The 19188-nt window shown below is 35.0% G+C and overlaps 3 protein-coding genes across 3 annotated transcripts; all 3 read left to right on the top strand.

Annotated features, from left to right (window-relative positions):
* Window positions 1-1565: 1565 nt before the first annotated feature.
* On the top strand, window positions 1566-4685 carry LOC105618199 (putative histone-lysine N-methyltransferase 1). Its single transcript, XM_012199740.1, has 2 exons — window positions 1566-2429; window positions 2724-4685. The coding sequence occupies exons 1-2, from the start codon at window positions 1566-1568 to the stop codon at window positions 4683-4685; spliced, it is 2826 nt and encodes a 941-aa protein (XP_012055130.1).
* Window positions 4686-7681: 2996 nt separating this feature from the next.
* Window positions 7682-9819, top strand: LOC105618198 (60S acidic ribosomal protein P2). The gene is made up of 4 exons (XM_012199739.1): window positions 7682-7768; window positions 8374-8546; window positions 9292-9393; window positions 9605-9819. Exons 2-4 carry the CDS (start codon window positions 8375-8377, stop codon window positions 9673-9675), a joined length of 345 nt encoding a protein of 114 aa, XP_012055129.1. The 5' UTR covers window positions 7682-7768; window position 8374; the 3' UTR covers window positions 9676-9819.
* Window positions 9820-10781: 962 nt separating this feature from the next.
* On the top strand, window positions 10782-18764 carry LOC105618197 (clathrin heavy chain). Its single transcript, XM_012199738.1, has 9 exons — window positions 10782-10823; window positions 12049-12256; window positions 12756-15807; window positions 16100-16397; window positions 16599-17039; window positions 17239-17801; window positions 18165-18387; window positions 18467-18542; window positions 18637-18764. The coding sequence occupies exons 1-9, from the start codon at window positions 10782-10784 to the stop codon at window positions 18762-18764; spliced, it is 5031 nt and encodes a 1676-aa protein (XP_012055128.1).
* Window positions 18765-19188: the final 424 nt, after the last annotated feature.

Raw genomic sequence — 19188 nt, 5'->3', positions numbered from 1 at the left:
TCGGTCCAAGACCTCGGATGAAGAAAGAATTGACCAATCGCAATGGTCATGTGATCAAATTGTTCAAATGTAATTTGTTAATTTTTCTCTGGCCGAGATCGGACCAATTTCTAACATTGTAGTCATTGGGCTTAAGAATTGACTAATCACAGTCGAATATTCCTCTCTCATTCGATGGTAAAAAGAGAATACTTGAAGATAATTGATCAACTTTTTCCTCCATTGTGCATAGGGCCTTATTCCAATTCCTAATTTTGTTCTATTGTGCGCAAGCCCTTACGCCGTGACCATCCTCCATGATTCATCCTCCATCTCGCAGTTCACAGCACCACAGTATATACTGTGGGAGGACATACATTACGGAATATGCAAGAAATGTTCGGAACAAAGATAATCGAATTGTACTGACTCTTTCGCCGTGTGTATTGATTGATTGATTCCTGATTTTTTAATCGTTGTATCAAATTTCGTAACAATCGTGTCGCATATATTATCACTAACATCTGGAACGCATTAGCAGGAACGTAACGCACATTTTCAGTGTAATTTGTCAGAGTGAATCTCGGCCGCTCACGTTCTAACATTCGCAGCCACGTTTTAAGTTCATCGCCAGAAAGGCCAGGAAACTCGTCTCCATCGTGAACTGCAACATAAGATATAAAGAGGTATCTCTTATTTCATACAGGATACTTTATATTTTATATTCTGATGCAAATGCTCTCTGTTTATGTATTTGTCTTTTTTTTTCTATCGGTAACCTCCTGTTGCTCATATGCGCGCGCATATTTACGGGATAATTTACTTTTGATAAATAGTGCATTGTACTCTATTTCTTCTCCAGTGCGCGCGCGCGCGCGCATTGTTTAAAGCATTGTTTTATAGTTTTTATTATATGTCTATATTATAACTTAAATCATTAATTGTATATGCAGTATGTTAAATTAAATGTTCAGTTATCTTATAAATAATAGTTATAAAAAGTTAATTAAAAGTTATTTCGTGTAAGATGATCTATATTCTATATGATAATTTAAGTGAAACTTGAAAATTTTTATTTAATGCTTGTAGAACAATTTTATTTTTCCTTTTAATAGAATATTTATTTTAATGGAAGAATTAAAATCTATTTTATTATTTTTTTATTATACAATATTGTAAGATTAGCTTGCTACTTAGCAGCTTAATGATTCAAACCACAAAACTTTGTGACCAAACTTTTCTCACTCTATGAAAGTCTTCTCTATCTTAGTATACTACAGTTATTTAAAATATTATTAAAGATATTATTAAAGATATTACTAAAGTTATTTAAGTTATAAATGTATAGAAAATAATTTATATCTTATTCTTGAATTTACTTCTTTTGTTATAGGAATCTATGGAAAAAAAAGCACAATTAGATGTACAATTCTCATGAAAAGACCACACAGTAATCCTTTTGTGAAATAGTTACACACTCCTACATAAGAGTGTGTATATACATTTTTATATATGTATTCTTGTGTATGTATGATATAAGCATATTACATATGCAATAACAAAGATAATTGTACTTAATTGTGCTAATGTTAGCAAAGATGAATGAAGTGTGCAGCAATAGTAAAAACAGTGTCTTGAATTCAGAATTACAAGACGTAATCATAAATTTGACATCACCGAGTGAAGACAAGTTCCTTCCATATAAATTTAAATTGCCCAGAGCATCGACTAAACATTATCCAAGAAAAAATAGATATCTATTTCAATACAAAATGGCTAAATCATTGATTGTTGATACAGATACTTGGAATTCGCCAAATGCGAGTTCAGACTGTTATTGTATATCATACAAGTCACTTCGAATGTTATCTAGGTCAGGTAAAATAATGAATGCGCTAAGTTCCGCACATAGTTCTTTTCGTCAAGACACTGTAGGAATAAGAAAATCATTGAACTTTGACTCGAGTCCAAGTCCAAAGGAGAACAGTAGTTATGACGAGAATTCTACCAGTTCTATCAATACTGATACATCGTCATCCGTATTAAATTTAAGTTCAATTGATTCAACTGACAGTAATGTCCCGATGACATCTGGAGAATCTATCGATGAAAATCAGAATCAAACGCCTCAACAAAATCGAAAATCGAGCTATAGAATTGATATAAAAGATAATATGCACATACGATCAAGAACAATTTATTTAATGTCATTGGTCGAGAGACAAAAAGAAGCTACCCACAAAAATGCCTCTCATGGATCTTCACATCCCTTTTGCTCATTCAACCCATTTACTGGATCAAAAGGAGCCAGTCGTGTTATAACTGCGAGTACACCCAGGAATCTATCTCAGGAATTTAACCAAGAACTAGACAATAGATCACATACACCTGAAAATATAATAAATGTAATTCCAGAAAGTATAAGTTCTATTAAGAAGAGCCATAAGAAGGTATATACAATTATATTTTATTATTGATTTATCTTTGCTGTCTTATTTTTGAATTGATTCTTATAAATCTTTATATACTATATAATTCTACGCACATTTGACTATCATCTTTATTAAAATAAATTTTATATGTATACATATATGTATATAAACAATTCATAATATAAACAAGAACATAGAAATATAGATAAAAACAAATATTTTTCTTTTTTTCAAAATTAATTACAAATTTTAGAAGAAATAATATATATTTATTTTTTTATAATTAATATACTAACATTTCTATTTTAACAGGAAAAATTATATTCTCATGAAGAACAATCGCCTATTCAGCAGATGGATGTTTCTATACAAAATGATTTACATTCAAGAACAACTATGGAATCTCCAGGAATAGATATGATTGCTACAAGTAGTTGCTATATTACTTCTGAAAATGAATCTCGTAAGAAAAACAGAAGTATTAAGAGAACACTTATTTACAATGACGAACATCGTAATACTGAATCAGATTCTGATCACAATATACAGCAGAAAACCACATCGACAATAAATGATTCGTTGGAAAGTGGATTGGATCAAATAGAAAATGATAAAATGCAAGATATTGATTCCAGCGATGAGAATTGTGAAGAAGATATGCAAGTTAAGGTATGTCTTGTAGATCACAATAATGAAGAAAAAGATTGTTCTAACGAGAACATTTGCAATGAAGAAGTAAGTCAATTATTGTTGCAAAACGAATCGTCAAGTATTTGTAATGTTAATGTGACCAGTGAGAATAGAACAGCGTCTCCAGAATCTAGTTCAAATATTTCTCAAAATGTTGCTAATGTAGTTACACCCGAAAATAACGTAAATATGTTAAAGCACGTATTGACCGAATCGATTAAGAAATCACACAAGAAAATGAAACATGGAAATAGAAAGATGTTGTTTAAAACCCCCATCAAAGATTCTCATCAAAAAATAGAATTAACAAAATCTGAAATATCACTTGAAGGTGTTTGCAATATTGATCAAGATATTGAAAGTCAGACATCTGATGCGATTCATGTCTCAAGCCCACAGAATTCCGAGCTTAATCGACCAAACACACCTGAAAATGTAAATTCAAGTAGACTCTTATTGCTTGGCTTTCATTCAGTTAAAAAGTCACATAAGAAAGATAAACGTAGCAAAAGAACTTCCAATTTTGTTGAAAGCCACGAATATTATAAAGAAGGTAATCCATTACATAAATATGAAGAGGAAATTTGCAGAACCTTACGTAAGAATAAATCTCCTGACATATCTCCTACAGAGAAGTCAATAAGCACATTTTTGCAAAGTAGTACACCCAAAGTTTCAAGTACTTTCGTGTCTTTAGGATGTAAAGATATAAACAATGAATTTAAGATTTTTACTCCCATTAAAAAACGACGAATCCCGGTTGACATTACAAATTATGTTTCTGCGGCTGATATGTCACAAGAAGAAGATGAATCTGCACAAGCAACATCAAAGGAAATTGATTGTTCCAGATGCGTAACGCCAGTAGCACGTTGTTCCAAATTGAGAAAACATGATCTTATATTGGAACGCGATAATACTAAAAAATCTGAGACTAATATAAACGTTTTGAAAGTGACTGATACAAAAGACAAGACTGGTAGATCAACTCCAATAAATATGTCGACGACGGAATTACTTTGTAATATAGACTCAATTAAAAAATCTCATAAGAAAGACAAGCATAACCGTAGCAAGAAACTGATTTTAAAGAAAAAACGAGCATATGTCGAAAAAAGTGAGCATGTCAATTTTGGAAATAATGATAAGATGTTGGAAGAACCCATCAGTTGGTCTTTGAAGCATCATTTCGACAAAAATTGTGCCGAAAAAGAGATGTGTATTATTATGTGTGAAAAGGAGAAGAACAAAAGTTATAAAGAGATTGTTTATGATGATCCCGACGATCCTCAACCGTCTACAAGTCGAGGAGCAGATAATATGGAAAATATAAAAAATACCACAAAATCCAAGTTTCTGGATACAACGCCTCCAAATAGTTTAAGAGCAATGAATTTAATGAAATTGGTGCAAACGACTTCCATTAAAAAGTCTCATAAAAAGGAACGTGACATTAACGCACAAACCAAGTACATTTTGATGAGCCAAGAACATGAGTTATCTGATGATGGATCGATATTTGATGAAGAAGAAAGATTGAATTTTATTCAAAACAATGACAATATCGCCCAAGATGACATATAATAATGACATATATAATGACATATAATAGATAAATTAAAATAAGGTTTATTAGATGATGTGCTATAAGAAAACAATATGCCTTAGTAACAGATATAATATGCAACAAGAATTTTTTTCTAACGGAAGAAATTTTCAAATCAATATTTTTGATAAATTTTCCAATTATCAGTATTGCCTTTCACGTAAATTCCGAGTTAGAAATTAAGATTTATATCTTATAGGATTATATCTTTGCTTTCTTTGCATAATTTAATTCATGAAACACTTGTTTTTAACGCAGAGATTACTGGAATCTTGTTGAGATAGAATGGATTTGTTTAAGTAAAAAACAAATACTAATATTAATAAATATTATAATTAAAATTGTGATCATGTTCTTTGTATATTCTGCTTATTTTAGAAGACTAATAACTAAACAAAAGACAATTATATAAATGATAGCTGATTATTTTAAAATTCTATTCAGCTAAAGCTAAATTAATTGAATGAACAAACAAATAAAATGTTCGTAAGATGTTAAATGAATTTGAAAAAACTATTGGTTTTTGTGCCTTCAACAAAGGATTAAAGTTATATCGCGGTATTTTTTAGTGTAGATATAATTGCAAACAGTGCGATTATCTGATAATTTTAAGATAGTAGTTTAAGAGACTATAATATCTTTCAAAAAAAGGTATGTTCAAACTTATTGCGTAAATATTTCACGACTGATACTAACAGTATTCGAAACACGTACATGGAATACTATTTTCTATAATTCTTGTGAAAATTATCAATATTAAATAATCAATTTAATGTTTTTCCAAGTTAAATTCTTGATTATATTGTTTTTAGCATATTTTTACGTATATAGATCTGTTGCGGCACGATTATAATATTAATTCTTGTATATTTTATACCGCAATTTTGTTACGTTTTCGTATATAATTTATATCAAATAAGAGCTGTATATCTCAATATACTCTGTCAGTATTGAAAATCTACAGCATGTGAATTATGAATTAGCTTTTCAGCACATGGCAGAGTAAATCAGAAAACGGTCAGAATATATATAAATAATTTAGGAAAAATTGCAATAAGAAAAAATAATATTGTCGATATCTACGTTTACTGGATTTTATATCATTGATTTGACATTGATCGATATCGATTGAAATAGTTGAAGTAAGTTTACTTTTCTATATTAGTTTACTTTAAGGACTCTTTAAGGGTGTCATTTCATTTGTGCATGCTTTTGTTTTAAGACAAATTTTTCAAGCCTGTCCTGCACATATTTGTTGTACGACAAACGCACAAATAAAATAGCACTCTAATTAAATCGCGTAATGAAAAATACAAATACACTGAGCACATATATTACTACGCCCCGATATATTTGCACGAAAAAGGCATTTGCATTTCAGTGTGTATTATTTAGGTATTAGAAATTAAGTTATTTTTTTTAATCTAAACGCGATTAGTGAATAAGTAAATCCATATGTAATTTACTTTTTTTTGTAATATTGTATTAAAAAATTAAAAGCATAGTTTCTATCTATGATATTGTGTATAGATTGATATGATCTTTCTTTCTAGAAAGTTGTTACAAAGAACTTTGTGATGTGTATCTTTTCATTTAAATGATATGTAATATGTATAAAGAATTGAATATCTCTGAAATAGCTAATTCGAAAAATCCATATTATTGCTTTTCCTATCTGATGTAAAATCTTAAAAATTAACGATATAGTTGTCCTTTTTTCTTTTTTATTATCTTTCCGAAAGGATCTAGATTGGATTCACCTGAGTATCTTCAACAATTTTACTAGCTTTTCAGCAAGAGATGCAAATTAATACAAGAGTTCTATTATTCTGTTCGATAATTAATAAGAAACAAGACATTCTTGTCAATTTGTGCCTCTACTGGAAAGCTCCCTTTATTGAGTATTGATCGGTCATTTTGAATCATCTGCCTTCTTGAATTACTGGAAAAAAGACTGGTACAATATTTTTTTAAGAATAAACATATGAGATTATTAGCGATGTTCGATATCAAAGATAAATTAATTATTGCTTCTGCATGGAGCAATATATCTAATAATTTGTCTAATAGTTTAGTTCAATTAAAGAAATACAAGCATAATTTAATTATATTTGATCTTTGCAATAAAGCTCGATCTATTCTAATTTCAACGTACAACTCAACTGATATACACCTGATGTGGATGTGCAACATGTGTTCGAACACATGCTGCACTCTATCATCTCTAGCTGTAAAAGCCATAAACTAAAGGCATTTTTCGTTCAATTGGTAAATCATATAATTTTTTCAACAATTAATGATTTTTTTATATTAATAATTTTCTTATAAAATTGTTTATATTTTATATGAAGTTTCTTAAAATGTAATTAAAAAAGACTTGACAATAATCATTGAGGTAATTTTATAATTATATGAAAAATTCTAAAAGAATTTTCGTCAAGATTTTATAATTGAAAAGATCCAATATAATTATATAAATATAAGACAAATTTTTTAATTACTCAACTAATACATTTGTAATGTAATTGATCAATCGATAAATTAAAAAACTTGCTTATAATTTAAATTATGGACAGTATTCATAATCGGTTTTCAGATTGCAAATATTTTAAGATGTCATAAGTCAATCACAAGTCGTATTAACATCTTAAGATATTATCTAATAATATATAATTTTTAAATAAAAATGAACTATAAATATTGAGAATCGATTTCTGTATCTTGAAACGAAGTGAAAATCACATATGTGAGCGAATTTACTAGAATACTGATAATTTCATTGGTCAACATCTAATAATTTGCTCACTTTTGTAATTTTCACCTTGTTTGAAAATACAGAATCAACTCCGAGATTTGAATATTTTTGAAACTCCATAATTAACCGACATTATTGGCTAAGTTTATCCAAATGCACTCGAGAGGGCGTGACGGTAAGACATGAAGTCTCCCATCTATCATCCTTTCATTAGATTTATTTCTTTCAGTTCTTTTCCGGTGCAAATTTCGTGCACGTTTTAATATTGCTTTGGCGGATTCACGTTTCGTGTCGTAAGACTTAAAGGTATGTTTAAACTTAAATTTTGTCTTTATAAAGAATAATATTCTACATTCCGGGTTATCTGAATATCGACAAATCAAATTAATTAATGTTTTCGTTCGATCGCACTTTACAATTCGTCACATCGATGGATACTTTCCATTTTCCATACGTCACGTTTACGCGAAAGCGCAAATATCCAAGACGTTATATGTAATCAATATCGCTATTCATTTTTGTCTGAGTTATGGTTAAATTTACTAAACAACATAGTGAAATTTTGAAAGTAATAAAAGAGACACTTAATAGAAAATGAAAATGGAGTTCGCGTGCGCCAAGGTGCATAGGTTATAATCCAGTACAAATATATCAATATTTAAGCCATAGATACATTACTTATCACGCCCCGTTCACGCGAATGATGTTTATGTATATTATGGTTCTTATATATAAGCCAAATGTATCTCACGTATATTTATAGAAGTTTCTTATTTCATGATGATTATATCACCATCTTTCGACTGAATGATTGTGAGGATATATTTTCTTTTACTGAGCTCAATTAACCCTTAGAATAATCACATTATACAAATTATCTTGGATTTATATTTTAATATATTATTTTGCAGAATGCGTTACGTGGCCGCTTATATGCTGGCAGTTTTGGGAGGCAAAGCCTCGCCAAGCCAGAATGACATTGAAAAAATTCTATCGTCAGTAGGAATTGAAACTGATGCTGAGAAACTAAAGAAGGTCATTAATGAATTAAATGGCAAATCAATGGACGAACTGATTGCCAAGGGTATGTCGATATATTCTTTGAAACATTTATGATTGTTTCTATCAGATTAACTTTAATCTTAATTTAACTATTTTTTTACTTCTTTCTATAATTGAAAAGAGATAAAGAACAAATTAAGATTGAAGTTAAATAAGCACTTAGAATTAAAAGTGCATGAGAAACAAAATTGTATGTAAAGTAAGTAAGCTCAGAGAGAATATATGGATTTTTTGTGATGGACTTAGGATATAGCAATAGCTTGAGTAAGTAATTTGTATAGAAGCGTAAGTTAAATATAGGATGTGTATTGGTTATTTATTTGTAAACCAAATTGCTTCTTGATGTTAGTTGAAATAAATAAATTTTTTTCTATCCTATTCATCAAGATTAATTTGCATTGATAAAAATGGATATTAGAAATATTTATTTGGTTCTTTTAAACTTTTTGTACGATTTATCTCCTTTTCTCTCCATTAGAGAAAAGAAAAAGGATAAATACAAGTTCAGCTAAAAAGAATAGATACTATTATACTATTATATTTCCATGAATCAAACCAAACAAACATACAAACTTGTAAAATGAATAATATGAGTTTCTGAAATTATTTGTCTCATAATTGCTTTATCCAACTTTTGATTTTCTAATTAATCTGTTACAAAATCAAAATATACTTGGAATAAATTTAGGGATTGAATCACTGAGAGTCAATTGTTTTTCATTCAGAACTATGTGTAATCCAAATCGAATTGTATTTTGCAATTCCAGGCAGAGAGAAACTATCGTCCATGCCAGTTGGTGGAGCAGTTCCTGCTGGTGCTCCTGCAGCCCCTGCTGGTGGCGCAGCAGCTCCAGCTGAAGAGAAGAAAGGTAGGTTTATGACTTTTAAAGCCTAATTCTAAAATCCATTCTTTTTAATTGAATTTCTTGCACATTTCATCTTTTCTCTTCAACATAAAAAAAAAGGGAAAAGAGAATTATGCAAAAAATTCAACTAAAAAGAATAAATAGACTTCTATTTAAGATGTTTATAATGATACTAAATGCTTGTGAAAATAACGAATAATATTTCTTTTAATAGAGGAAAAGAAGCCAGCTAAAGAAGAATCTGAATCAGAGGACGACGATATGGGCTTTGGCTTGTTTGACTAAAGACTTTTTTTATTTTATCACTGAAGAATGAAATACATTGCATTCTGCAGCAGCGGTATGAGTGATTTCCAATTTAACTTTCATAAGCGTTAAGGATCATTAGCTGATACTTCTGCTGGAGAATAAAGCGTACTTTTAACTGAACTCAGTACCAATCTCTTTACATCCCTACTTTTAGTCACGTTTGATTTTAAAAAGAATTTTATACAAGTTTTAAACTTATTTAAATTGAATTTTATTAATTTAAATTATTTAAATTAAAACATTTGTTATGTAAAATCCTGACGAAAATTCTTTTTAGAATTAACTGCATTTAACGTATCACAAGGAAGCGTCGCGAGCGAAGCGAAACCTCTGCGATAACCTTCAGGATGTGTGTTTTATAAGAGAAAAAGTATTTTAATTAGAGAGGGAACGTGGAGAATGGGAAGGAGAGGGGAAGAGAGAGAGAGAGAGACTCGTAATCGACTGCGTGGAAGTACGTTACGCACTCGATGACGACAGCGGCAGGTGGAATAAAAGGAGGGGATGATGCGCGAGATTCGCCACTGAGTCCAATCGTGTCAAATCGTCGCTTGTATTCTTCCGCTGGTGTCGGGGCGCTCGCGCCGTGCTCCACTCGACACTCTCCTCTCCGCTAACGTCATCGTGATCATCGGATCGCTGATCGTCGACCGGACACGAGAAAATTTTCCGGCGCTCATTGTCATTATTTAGCGATTTTGATCGTCGACCTTTCCGGATCTCTCTCGCGCGCGAGCGGTGAATCTTTCCACGGGAAATCTCCATACGCGGGAACTATTTCGAGTTAGAGGGGCGGCGTTGGCGGCCATGATGGGTGTCAGCGGCGAGTAGCGACGTTTACGCTCGCTCTCCGCTCAGTCGGTTTTTACGCGCTTCGACGAATTGATGTTGAGCGTCCTGCGACGGGACAGAGAGAGGCGCACACAACGACACCCGGGGGAACGAGTTCCGTAAGTAAAGAGAATTGGATTTTGAGACTGCGTGATCTCCATCCGTGTACGGAGGAGATCTAAATCTGCATCACGGCGGGAACGGTGACTGAGAACCTCGCCACGACGGATCCCTCAGACATCTCGGCGAAAATGACGCAGCTACTACCCATAAGGTTCCAGGAACACCTGCAGGTACGTTTGCTCCGTGTTCCCTCCCCCGTGAACCCCGCGCTGCGCGCCCCATCATCGACATTTACCACGTCGGCCTTTCTCTCGGAACACCGGACATTTTCTCTGCCCCCGCATCTCTCGTCTTCTCTCTCATTTATCTCTCCCCCTCCTCTTTGTCTTTCTCTCTTTCGCATGCGTCTATCCGTCGATGTATCGACGGATTTACTTGCCCCCGTCTCTTTGGAACGGAAGTGCAATATTTCGAAGTAACTGACGTTACTCTTTGACAGTTGCAACGTCTCCTTTTTCCCTCTTCCCTCCCTCCCCATCAGCCGAGCGCGATGAGACCTGATGACGTTACACACCCGACTCTACTCTCTGACTTTGCCGACTTGCCTCGCGCTCTCTTCACGTCGAATTTCGTGGCACAGGTTATCCGCATGGAATTGAATATCGCGATATCGCGGGCCAAGCGAACATTTTATAATCCCAAGAGGTCTCTCCTCTTTTTCTTTTCCCCACCGAGACGCTATCGTTTAGCGCATACGCCCCTCGTTTCCGCTTTTACTCGAAATTGTTGCACCTTATCGGCATACAATCCTCCCATTGTCTCGACGCGTCATCATTGAGTATCACGGAAAATGCTGTCGCTCCTTCTTATATGTTCTGTAGACGCTCGTTAGGATGATGGAAATCAAGCTGTTTACTTGCGACACACACATACATACACACACACACACACACACACACACACACACACACACACACACACCGCAATTCGAGCATGCTTTATTTTAGCAACATATGGTTGTTACAGTAATATTACATATTTATTATGTTCAACAGAATGTTTATTTTGCAACTGTTAAGTTTTTTTGCTGCGATAGGACTCTTTTAGATCTAAAAGTATAATCCAATCAGCACAAACTTCCAATAGTTACAAAAATTTTGGAATCAAATTAGTTTAAAAATTTATTTTGTTGATGTCTTATCTTATTTTTCCTAATTATACTGGCTATAATCAGTTATAATGTCTAAAATCAGTATTAAGCTCAATTGTTGGAGAGTATATGTGTACGTATTAGTCGTTTTTAGATTGTCAGACATATATTGTCAATAAAGTTGACTTAATAATAAACCTCTTTGTTCTCAGAAAATATAAAACCAGCCATATATTGAATTTTATTCTTGACTACAAACATGAGTTTGAAGAATGCAAGGTTATCTATGTTTTTTATTTTTGCAGCTTACAGCTGTAGGAATTAATGCTAGTAATGTCAGCTTTAACACTCTCACCATGGAGTCTGACAAATTTATTTGCGTTAGAGAGAAAGTTGGTGATACTGCCCAGGTAGTAATCATTGATATGAATGATTCAGCCAATCCTATCAGAAGACCAATATCCGCTGATTCTGCAATCATGAATCCTGCTAGTAAAGTCATTGCTCTCAAAGGTATGTATACATACACATACGAATGCTCGATTTCAGGAAAAGGTATTCCATTATAGAAAGTAAATATCGAAACTTTCTACTTTATTTTTAATCTGGAAAGCAATATTGGCTGCTTTTCGACAAGAGAAAACAAATAACATGTTGTTTGAAATCTCCATCTTATGATGAGATAAATATATATTTAGATGTTGAAAAGAGTAAAAGCGAGACTGAATACAAAAGTGCGAGCAACGCGAACAGACTTACAACGTAACACATGCTTTTCAGCAAATGATACAGTGTAACAGAAATGTTTCATCTTTATTTAACAGTGGCAAACAACAAGGATATAATGACATTGTGTTATACTGTGTCATCTATGTGTTTTGTTGGAGTGCATATTGTAATCTATTGCAAGCATTTTTCTAAAGCGAACCTCGATGCAAGATAATGATTGCAAGATAATAGAAATATTGAAAGAAAATATGAGAATGATTAAGAGAAATATTTTTTTTTTTAGCTATGAAGACGCTTCAGATCTTCAATATTGAGATGAAATCAAAGATGAAAGCTCACACAATGACGGAAGATGTGGTCTTTTGGAAATGGATATCGCTAAACACATTGGCATTGGTAACAGAGACTGCAGTGTACCACTGGTCCATGGAGGGTGATTCAACGCCAAATAAGATGTTCGAACGTCATTCGTCATTAAACGGCTGTCAGATTATAAATTATCGAACAGATCCAAAGCAGACGTGGCTATTGTTGATTGGTATTTCAGCACAGCATAACCGAGTGGTCGGCGCCATGCAGCTTTACTCTGTGGAACGTAAATGTTCACAACCGATCGAAGGACATGCCGCCTCCTTTGCTCAGTTTAAGATGGAAGGAAACGGAGAGCCAAGCAATCTATTCTGTTTTGCTGTCAGAACGGTCCAGGGCGCGAAGCTTCACATCATCGAAGTGGGCCAACCGCCCTCTGGTAACCACCCATTTCCCAAGAAAGCTGTAGATGTATTTTTCCCGCCTGAGGCAGGAAACGATTTTCCCGTCGCGATGCAAGTTAGCTCCAAATATGACGTCATATATTTAATCACGAAATACGGTTATATACATATGTACGATATTGAGTCCGCGACCTGTATATTTATGAATCGTATCTCTGGGGAGACAATCTTTGTTACCGCACCGCACGAAGCATCTGGCGGTATAATAGGAGTAAATCGGAAGGGTCAAGTCTTGTCCGTCTCCGTGGACGAGGAGAACATAATTCCGTACATCAACGGAGTGCTACAGAACTCGGAATTGGCATTGAGAATGGCCGTAAGAAACAATCTGTCAGGCGCAGAGGACTTATTCGTAAGGAAATTTAATATGCTCTTCCAAAATGGCCAGTACGCGGAGGCAGCGAAAGTCGCAGCAAATGCTCCTAAAGGAATACTCAGAACGCCGGCGACTATCCAGCGATTTCAACAGGTTCCTGCTACTCAGGGCCAAACGTCTCCTCTCTTACAGTATTTCGGTATTCTTCTGGATCAGGGACAACTGAATAAATATGAGTCGTTGGAGTTGTGCCGACCGGTATTAGTTCAAGGACGTAAACAACTACTGGAGAAATGGCTGAAGGAAGACAAGCTGGAATGTAGCGAAGAGTTGGGGGATCTAGTGAAACAAGCGGATCCCACATTGGCGCTTAGCGTTTATTTGAGAGCCAACGTTCCTAACAAGGTAATTCAATGCTTCGCGGAGACCGGCCAATTTCAGAAGATCGTATTGTATGCCAAAAAAGTCTCGTATACGCCCGACTATATATTCCTCTTGCGGAATGTCATGAGAATTAATCCCGATCAAGGTGTGGCGTTTGCACAGATGTTGGTTCAGGACGAGGAACCATTGGCCGACATCAATCAGATTGTCGATATATTTATGGAGCAGAATATGGTGCAGCAATGTACAGCGTTTCTGCTGGATGCGCTCAAAAACAATCGGCCGAGCGAGGGTGCCTTACAAACTCGCCTCTTAGAAATGAATTTAATGTCCGCCCCGCAAGTGGCTGACGCTATATTGGGCAATCAAATGTTTACCCATTACGACAGAGCTCACGTCGCGCAATTGTGCGAGAAGGCTGGCTTGTTGCAACGCGCTCTCGAACACTACACAGATTTGTATGATATTAAAAGAGCGGTAGTACATACACATCTGCTCTCGCCTGACTGGCTCGTAGGTTTCTTCGGTACTCTGTCCGTTGAAGATTCTCTCGAGTGCTTGAAGGCCATGTTAACGGCCAATATACGGCAAAACTTACAGATTTGCATACAGATTGCGACCAAATATCATGAGCAGTTGACGACTAAAGCGTTGATAGATCTGTTCGAGAGTTTTAAGTCTTACGAAGGTCTATTCTACTTCTTGGGGTCTATCGTGAATTTTAGTCAGGATCAAGAGGTGCATTTCAAATATATTCAGGCGGCGTGCAAGACTGGCCAAATAAAGGAAGTGGAGCGTATATGTCGAGAGAGCAATTGTTATAACCCGGAACGCGTGAAGAATTTCTTAAAAGAAGCAAAGCTGTCTGATCAATTGCCTTTAATAATCGTGTGCGACCGATTTGACTTTGTTCACGATCTTGTTCTCTATCTTTATCGCAACAACTTACAGAAATATATCGAGATATATGTTCAAAAGGTAAATCCATCGCGACTACCGGTAGTCGTGGGTGGTTTACTGGACGTCGACTGCTCGGAAGATATCATCAAGAATCTGATACTGGTAGTGCGCGGACAATTCTCCACCGATGAACTAGTTGAGGAGGTAGAAAAGAGAAATCGATTGAAATTGTTACTGCCGTGGCTGGAATCCCGCGTTCACGAGGGCTGTGTGGAACCAGCTACGCACAATGCGCTGGCCAAAATATACATCGACAGCAACAACAATCCCGAAAGATTTCTTAAGGAGAATCAATTCTATGACAGCAGAGTTGTTGGCAAATATTGTGAGAAGCGCGATCCTCACTTGGCTTGTATTGCATACGAACGTGGCCAATGCGACCGTGAGTTGATAAGCGTGTGCAACGAGAACAGCTTATTCAAGAGTGAGGCTAGATATCTGGTGAGACGTAGAGATCCTGATCTTTGGGCGGAAGTACTGTTGGAGAGCAATCCGTATAAGCGACCGTTGATCGATCAGGTTGTTCAGACGGCGTTATCTGAGACACAAGATCCCGAAGATATATCGGTTACTGTCAAGGCTTTCATGACGGCCGACTTGCCTAACGAACTGATCGAACTTCTCGAGAAGATAGTACTGGACAGCAGCGTGTTCAGCGATCATCGTAACTTACAGAATCTCTTGATATTAACAGCCATCAAAGCTGATCGTACGCGCGTCATGGAATACATTAACCGCTTAGACAATTATGACGCTCCGGATATCGCCAACATTGCTATTAACAACGAACTTTACGAGGAAGCTTTTGCAATCTTCAAAAAGTTTGACGTCAATACGTCGGCTATCCAGGTTCTAATTGAACAAGTTGGTAACTTGGACAGGGCTTATGAATTTGCAGAAAGGTATATTCTAAACCAAAAGTTGAAAACACTTTTTAAAAATTGACATTTTTGGGATTACTTATTTAAATCTCTATGACAATGTATTTTTTTTAACAATGATTCTTCAAGGTAACGATCATATAACTTTCCCTAAAGTGGAAACATAAAAGTGAAAATTTTTGTTATTGAAACTAATGAAATTTTTCTCAAAAATGTCTTCATTTTAAAAAATGTTTCCAAATTTTCTGCCTGGAGTGTGCATCGCGTATTTTTTTTTTATGCAATTTATTTAAATAAATTGTTCCATGTGTAGATGCAATGAGCCGCCGGTGTGGTCACAGCTCGCCAGAGCCCAATTGCAGCAGGGTCTGGTTAAAGAATCGATCGATAGTTTTATTAAAGCGGACGATCCATCCGCATACATGGACGTAGTGGAAACGGCGCATCGGACTTCGCATTGGGAAGATTTAGTCCGTTATCTTCAAATGGCTCGCAAGAAAGCACGCGAATCCTTTATTGAGAGTGAATTAATATACGCGTATGCGCGGACCAACAGACTCGCAGATCTTGAAGAATTTATATCTGGCCCTAATCACGCCGACATACAAAAGGTAAAGAGCCATTCCCAAAGTAAAACACAAAAGCTAAAATAATATAAGGACATCATTAAGATTTTATATGTCACTTCTAAGTTCATTTATAAACGACAAATGAATTTATGATAATGTCTTATGATATCATTATAATTCTGTGCTTTACCTTGTTCGCGTTTGTAAGTGCAATTCCATTTCTTACAAATATTCTTTTTGCAGATCGGCGACAGATGTTTCGATGATAAGATGTATGACGCCGCGAAGCTCCTGTATAACAATGTATCGAACTTTGCGCGTTTAGCTATAACATTGGTCCATCTGAAAGAATTTCAAGGTGCTGTCGATAGCGCACGCAAAGCCAATTCGACGCGCACCTGGAAGGAAGTTTGTTTTGCCTGTGTGGATAGCGGCGAATTTCGTTTGGCACAAATGTGCGGTCTGCACATAGTCGTACATGCGGATGAGCTTGAGGATTTGATCAATTATTACCAAGATCGCGGACACTTCGAAGAACTCATTAATCTTTTGGAAGCTGCTCTAGGACTTGAACGGGCTCACATGGGAATGTTTACCGAACTGGCTATTCTTTATAGTAAATACAAGCCTCAACGAATGAGGGAACATTTGGAACTCTTCTGGTCGCGTGTCAATATACCGAAAGTGGGTTTTCATCTCAGATCAATATGAAAATAGCAGTTTTATTAATTATTTATGTGCATTTCTATCAATATAGATTAACTTTAATCTTGATTTAATTTATTCTTTATCTTTTTTAAATTCTTAGAACTAATAAAAGTAAAAAATTAAATCGAAAAATTAATCTATTGTTAGAAATGAACTGAAAATGATTGGATTATAGGTGCTACGCGCAGCAGAACAAGCGCATTTGTGGGCCGAGTTAGTGTTTCTGTATGACAAGTACGAAGAATATGATAATGCGGTCCTAGCGATGATGCAACATCCTACTGAGGCTTGGCGAGAGGGTCATTTCAAAGATGTAATCACCAAAGTCGCAAATGTTGAGCTCTATTATAAGGCTATACACTTTTATGTGGAATATAAACCCCTTCTTCTGAATGATATATTGCTCGTGCTTGCTCCGCGCATGGATCACACTAGATCAGTGGCATATTTCACGCGAACCGGCCATCTGCAATTGGTGAAGCCGTACTTGAGATCGGTTCAGGCCCTCAATAACAAAGCTATCAATGAAGCCTTAAATGGCTTGTTAATCGATGAAGAGGATTACCAAGGTCTCCGAACATCGATTGATGCGTTCGATAATTTTGATAACATCGCATTGGCGATGCAACTCGAGAAACACGAATTGATCGAGTTTAGGAGAATCGCCGCGTACCTGTACAAGGGAAATAATAGATGGAAGCAATCCGTGGAGCTTTGCAAGAAGGATCGATTATTTAGGTAATGTTTAACAATGGCTGCACATTACTTTAACATTAGAATGGCGTTAATAATGCCATTTTGGCTGCGTTAATCATTACAATTTTTTTCTTTTTTGTATTAGATATATCGTACGGAATATTGAAAATATGAATATAATATAAATAATTCTATAATATAAAAATGTAAATATAATATAAATAATTCTAACGATACAAGTAACAGATGTCAAAATAACTTTACTATCCAAAGACAAGGATAGGAAATTACCAAATTGGTACTTACAGTAATTCTAGCGGAATATCATTAGTGTTTCTAATATTAAATCAAAGATACATTTATATACGTATATTGGAATTTTATTAATTGCTAATTTAATAATAGAGACGCCATGGAATACGCGGCAGAATCCCGGAATGCAGAGGTCGCCGAAGAATTACTCGAGTGGTTCTTAGAAAGAGGTTCCAAGGATTGTTTTGCAGCATGCTTATTTCATTGTTACGATTTACTTCATCCGGACGTCATCTTGGAACTCGCATGGAGACACCGCATTTTACATTTTGCAATGCCATATCTTATACAAGTCGCGCGGGAATATATCACTAAGGTATATATAAGATATTTGTAAAAGAAGTATCTAATTCTTCGTACCACTAGCAGTATTCACAATGATAAATATGTTTCAGGTCGATAAATTAGAAGAGGCTGAAAGCCGACGCATCGAAGAAACTGATCATCAGGAACACAAGCCTATGATCATGCGTGAGTGATCCTTTTAATATATTTTCAGTATATATGTTTCATTAATGTGGTGAACTATTTTCCACATTAATGATAATATTTCTTCCTATTATAGCGGAACCTCAGCTAATGCTGACCGCAGGGCCAGGAATGATGGCACCTGGCTACGCGCCTCAAAACGTATACGGTACACCTGCACAAGTGTACGCGTCCACCGCAGCCTACCAAGGTTATGGTATGTGAAATACATTTAAGGAGACAGATCAACAAAGTCTACTTTTCTATAAAGTTTAGGTAGAATGAGATTGTTTTGTTAGCTTAATATCGTCAAAGCGAATACGAATGAATATCATTAGAAAAAAAATTGCCACGTTTAGATCATGATAATAGTGTATCGAATAGCAAAATGCATTGAGAAAAGGCATTAATACGCTATCACACGCTACCTAAATGTGAATGTGTAATTTATAGGGAAGACGTCGAGCAAATTATATTTCATGGTTTAAATAGCTGTTCAACGTGGATTTTGCATAAAAAAAATTTAAAAACTATTATTCGGAAATTATTGTAACGAAAAAAGTTTTTTTTTTTAATTTACGTATTTACCGTAGATTTTTCCGTTGTAATCGTTTGTCGGCAACTTAAATTAGAAAAAGGAAATACTAAC

The sequence above is a fragment of the Atta cephalotes genome (assembly GCF_000143395.1).
Source record: "Atta cephalotes unplaced genomic scaffold scaffold00016, whole genome shotgun sequence".
NCBI lineage: Eukaryota > Metazoa > Arthropoda > Insecta > Hymenoptera > Formicidae > Atta > Atta cephalotes.
The sequence above is the reverse complement of the archived record's forward strand: the minus strand, read 5'-3'. Positions and strand labels throughout refer to the sequence as shown.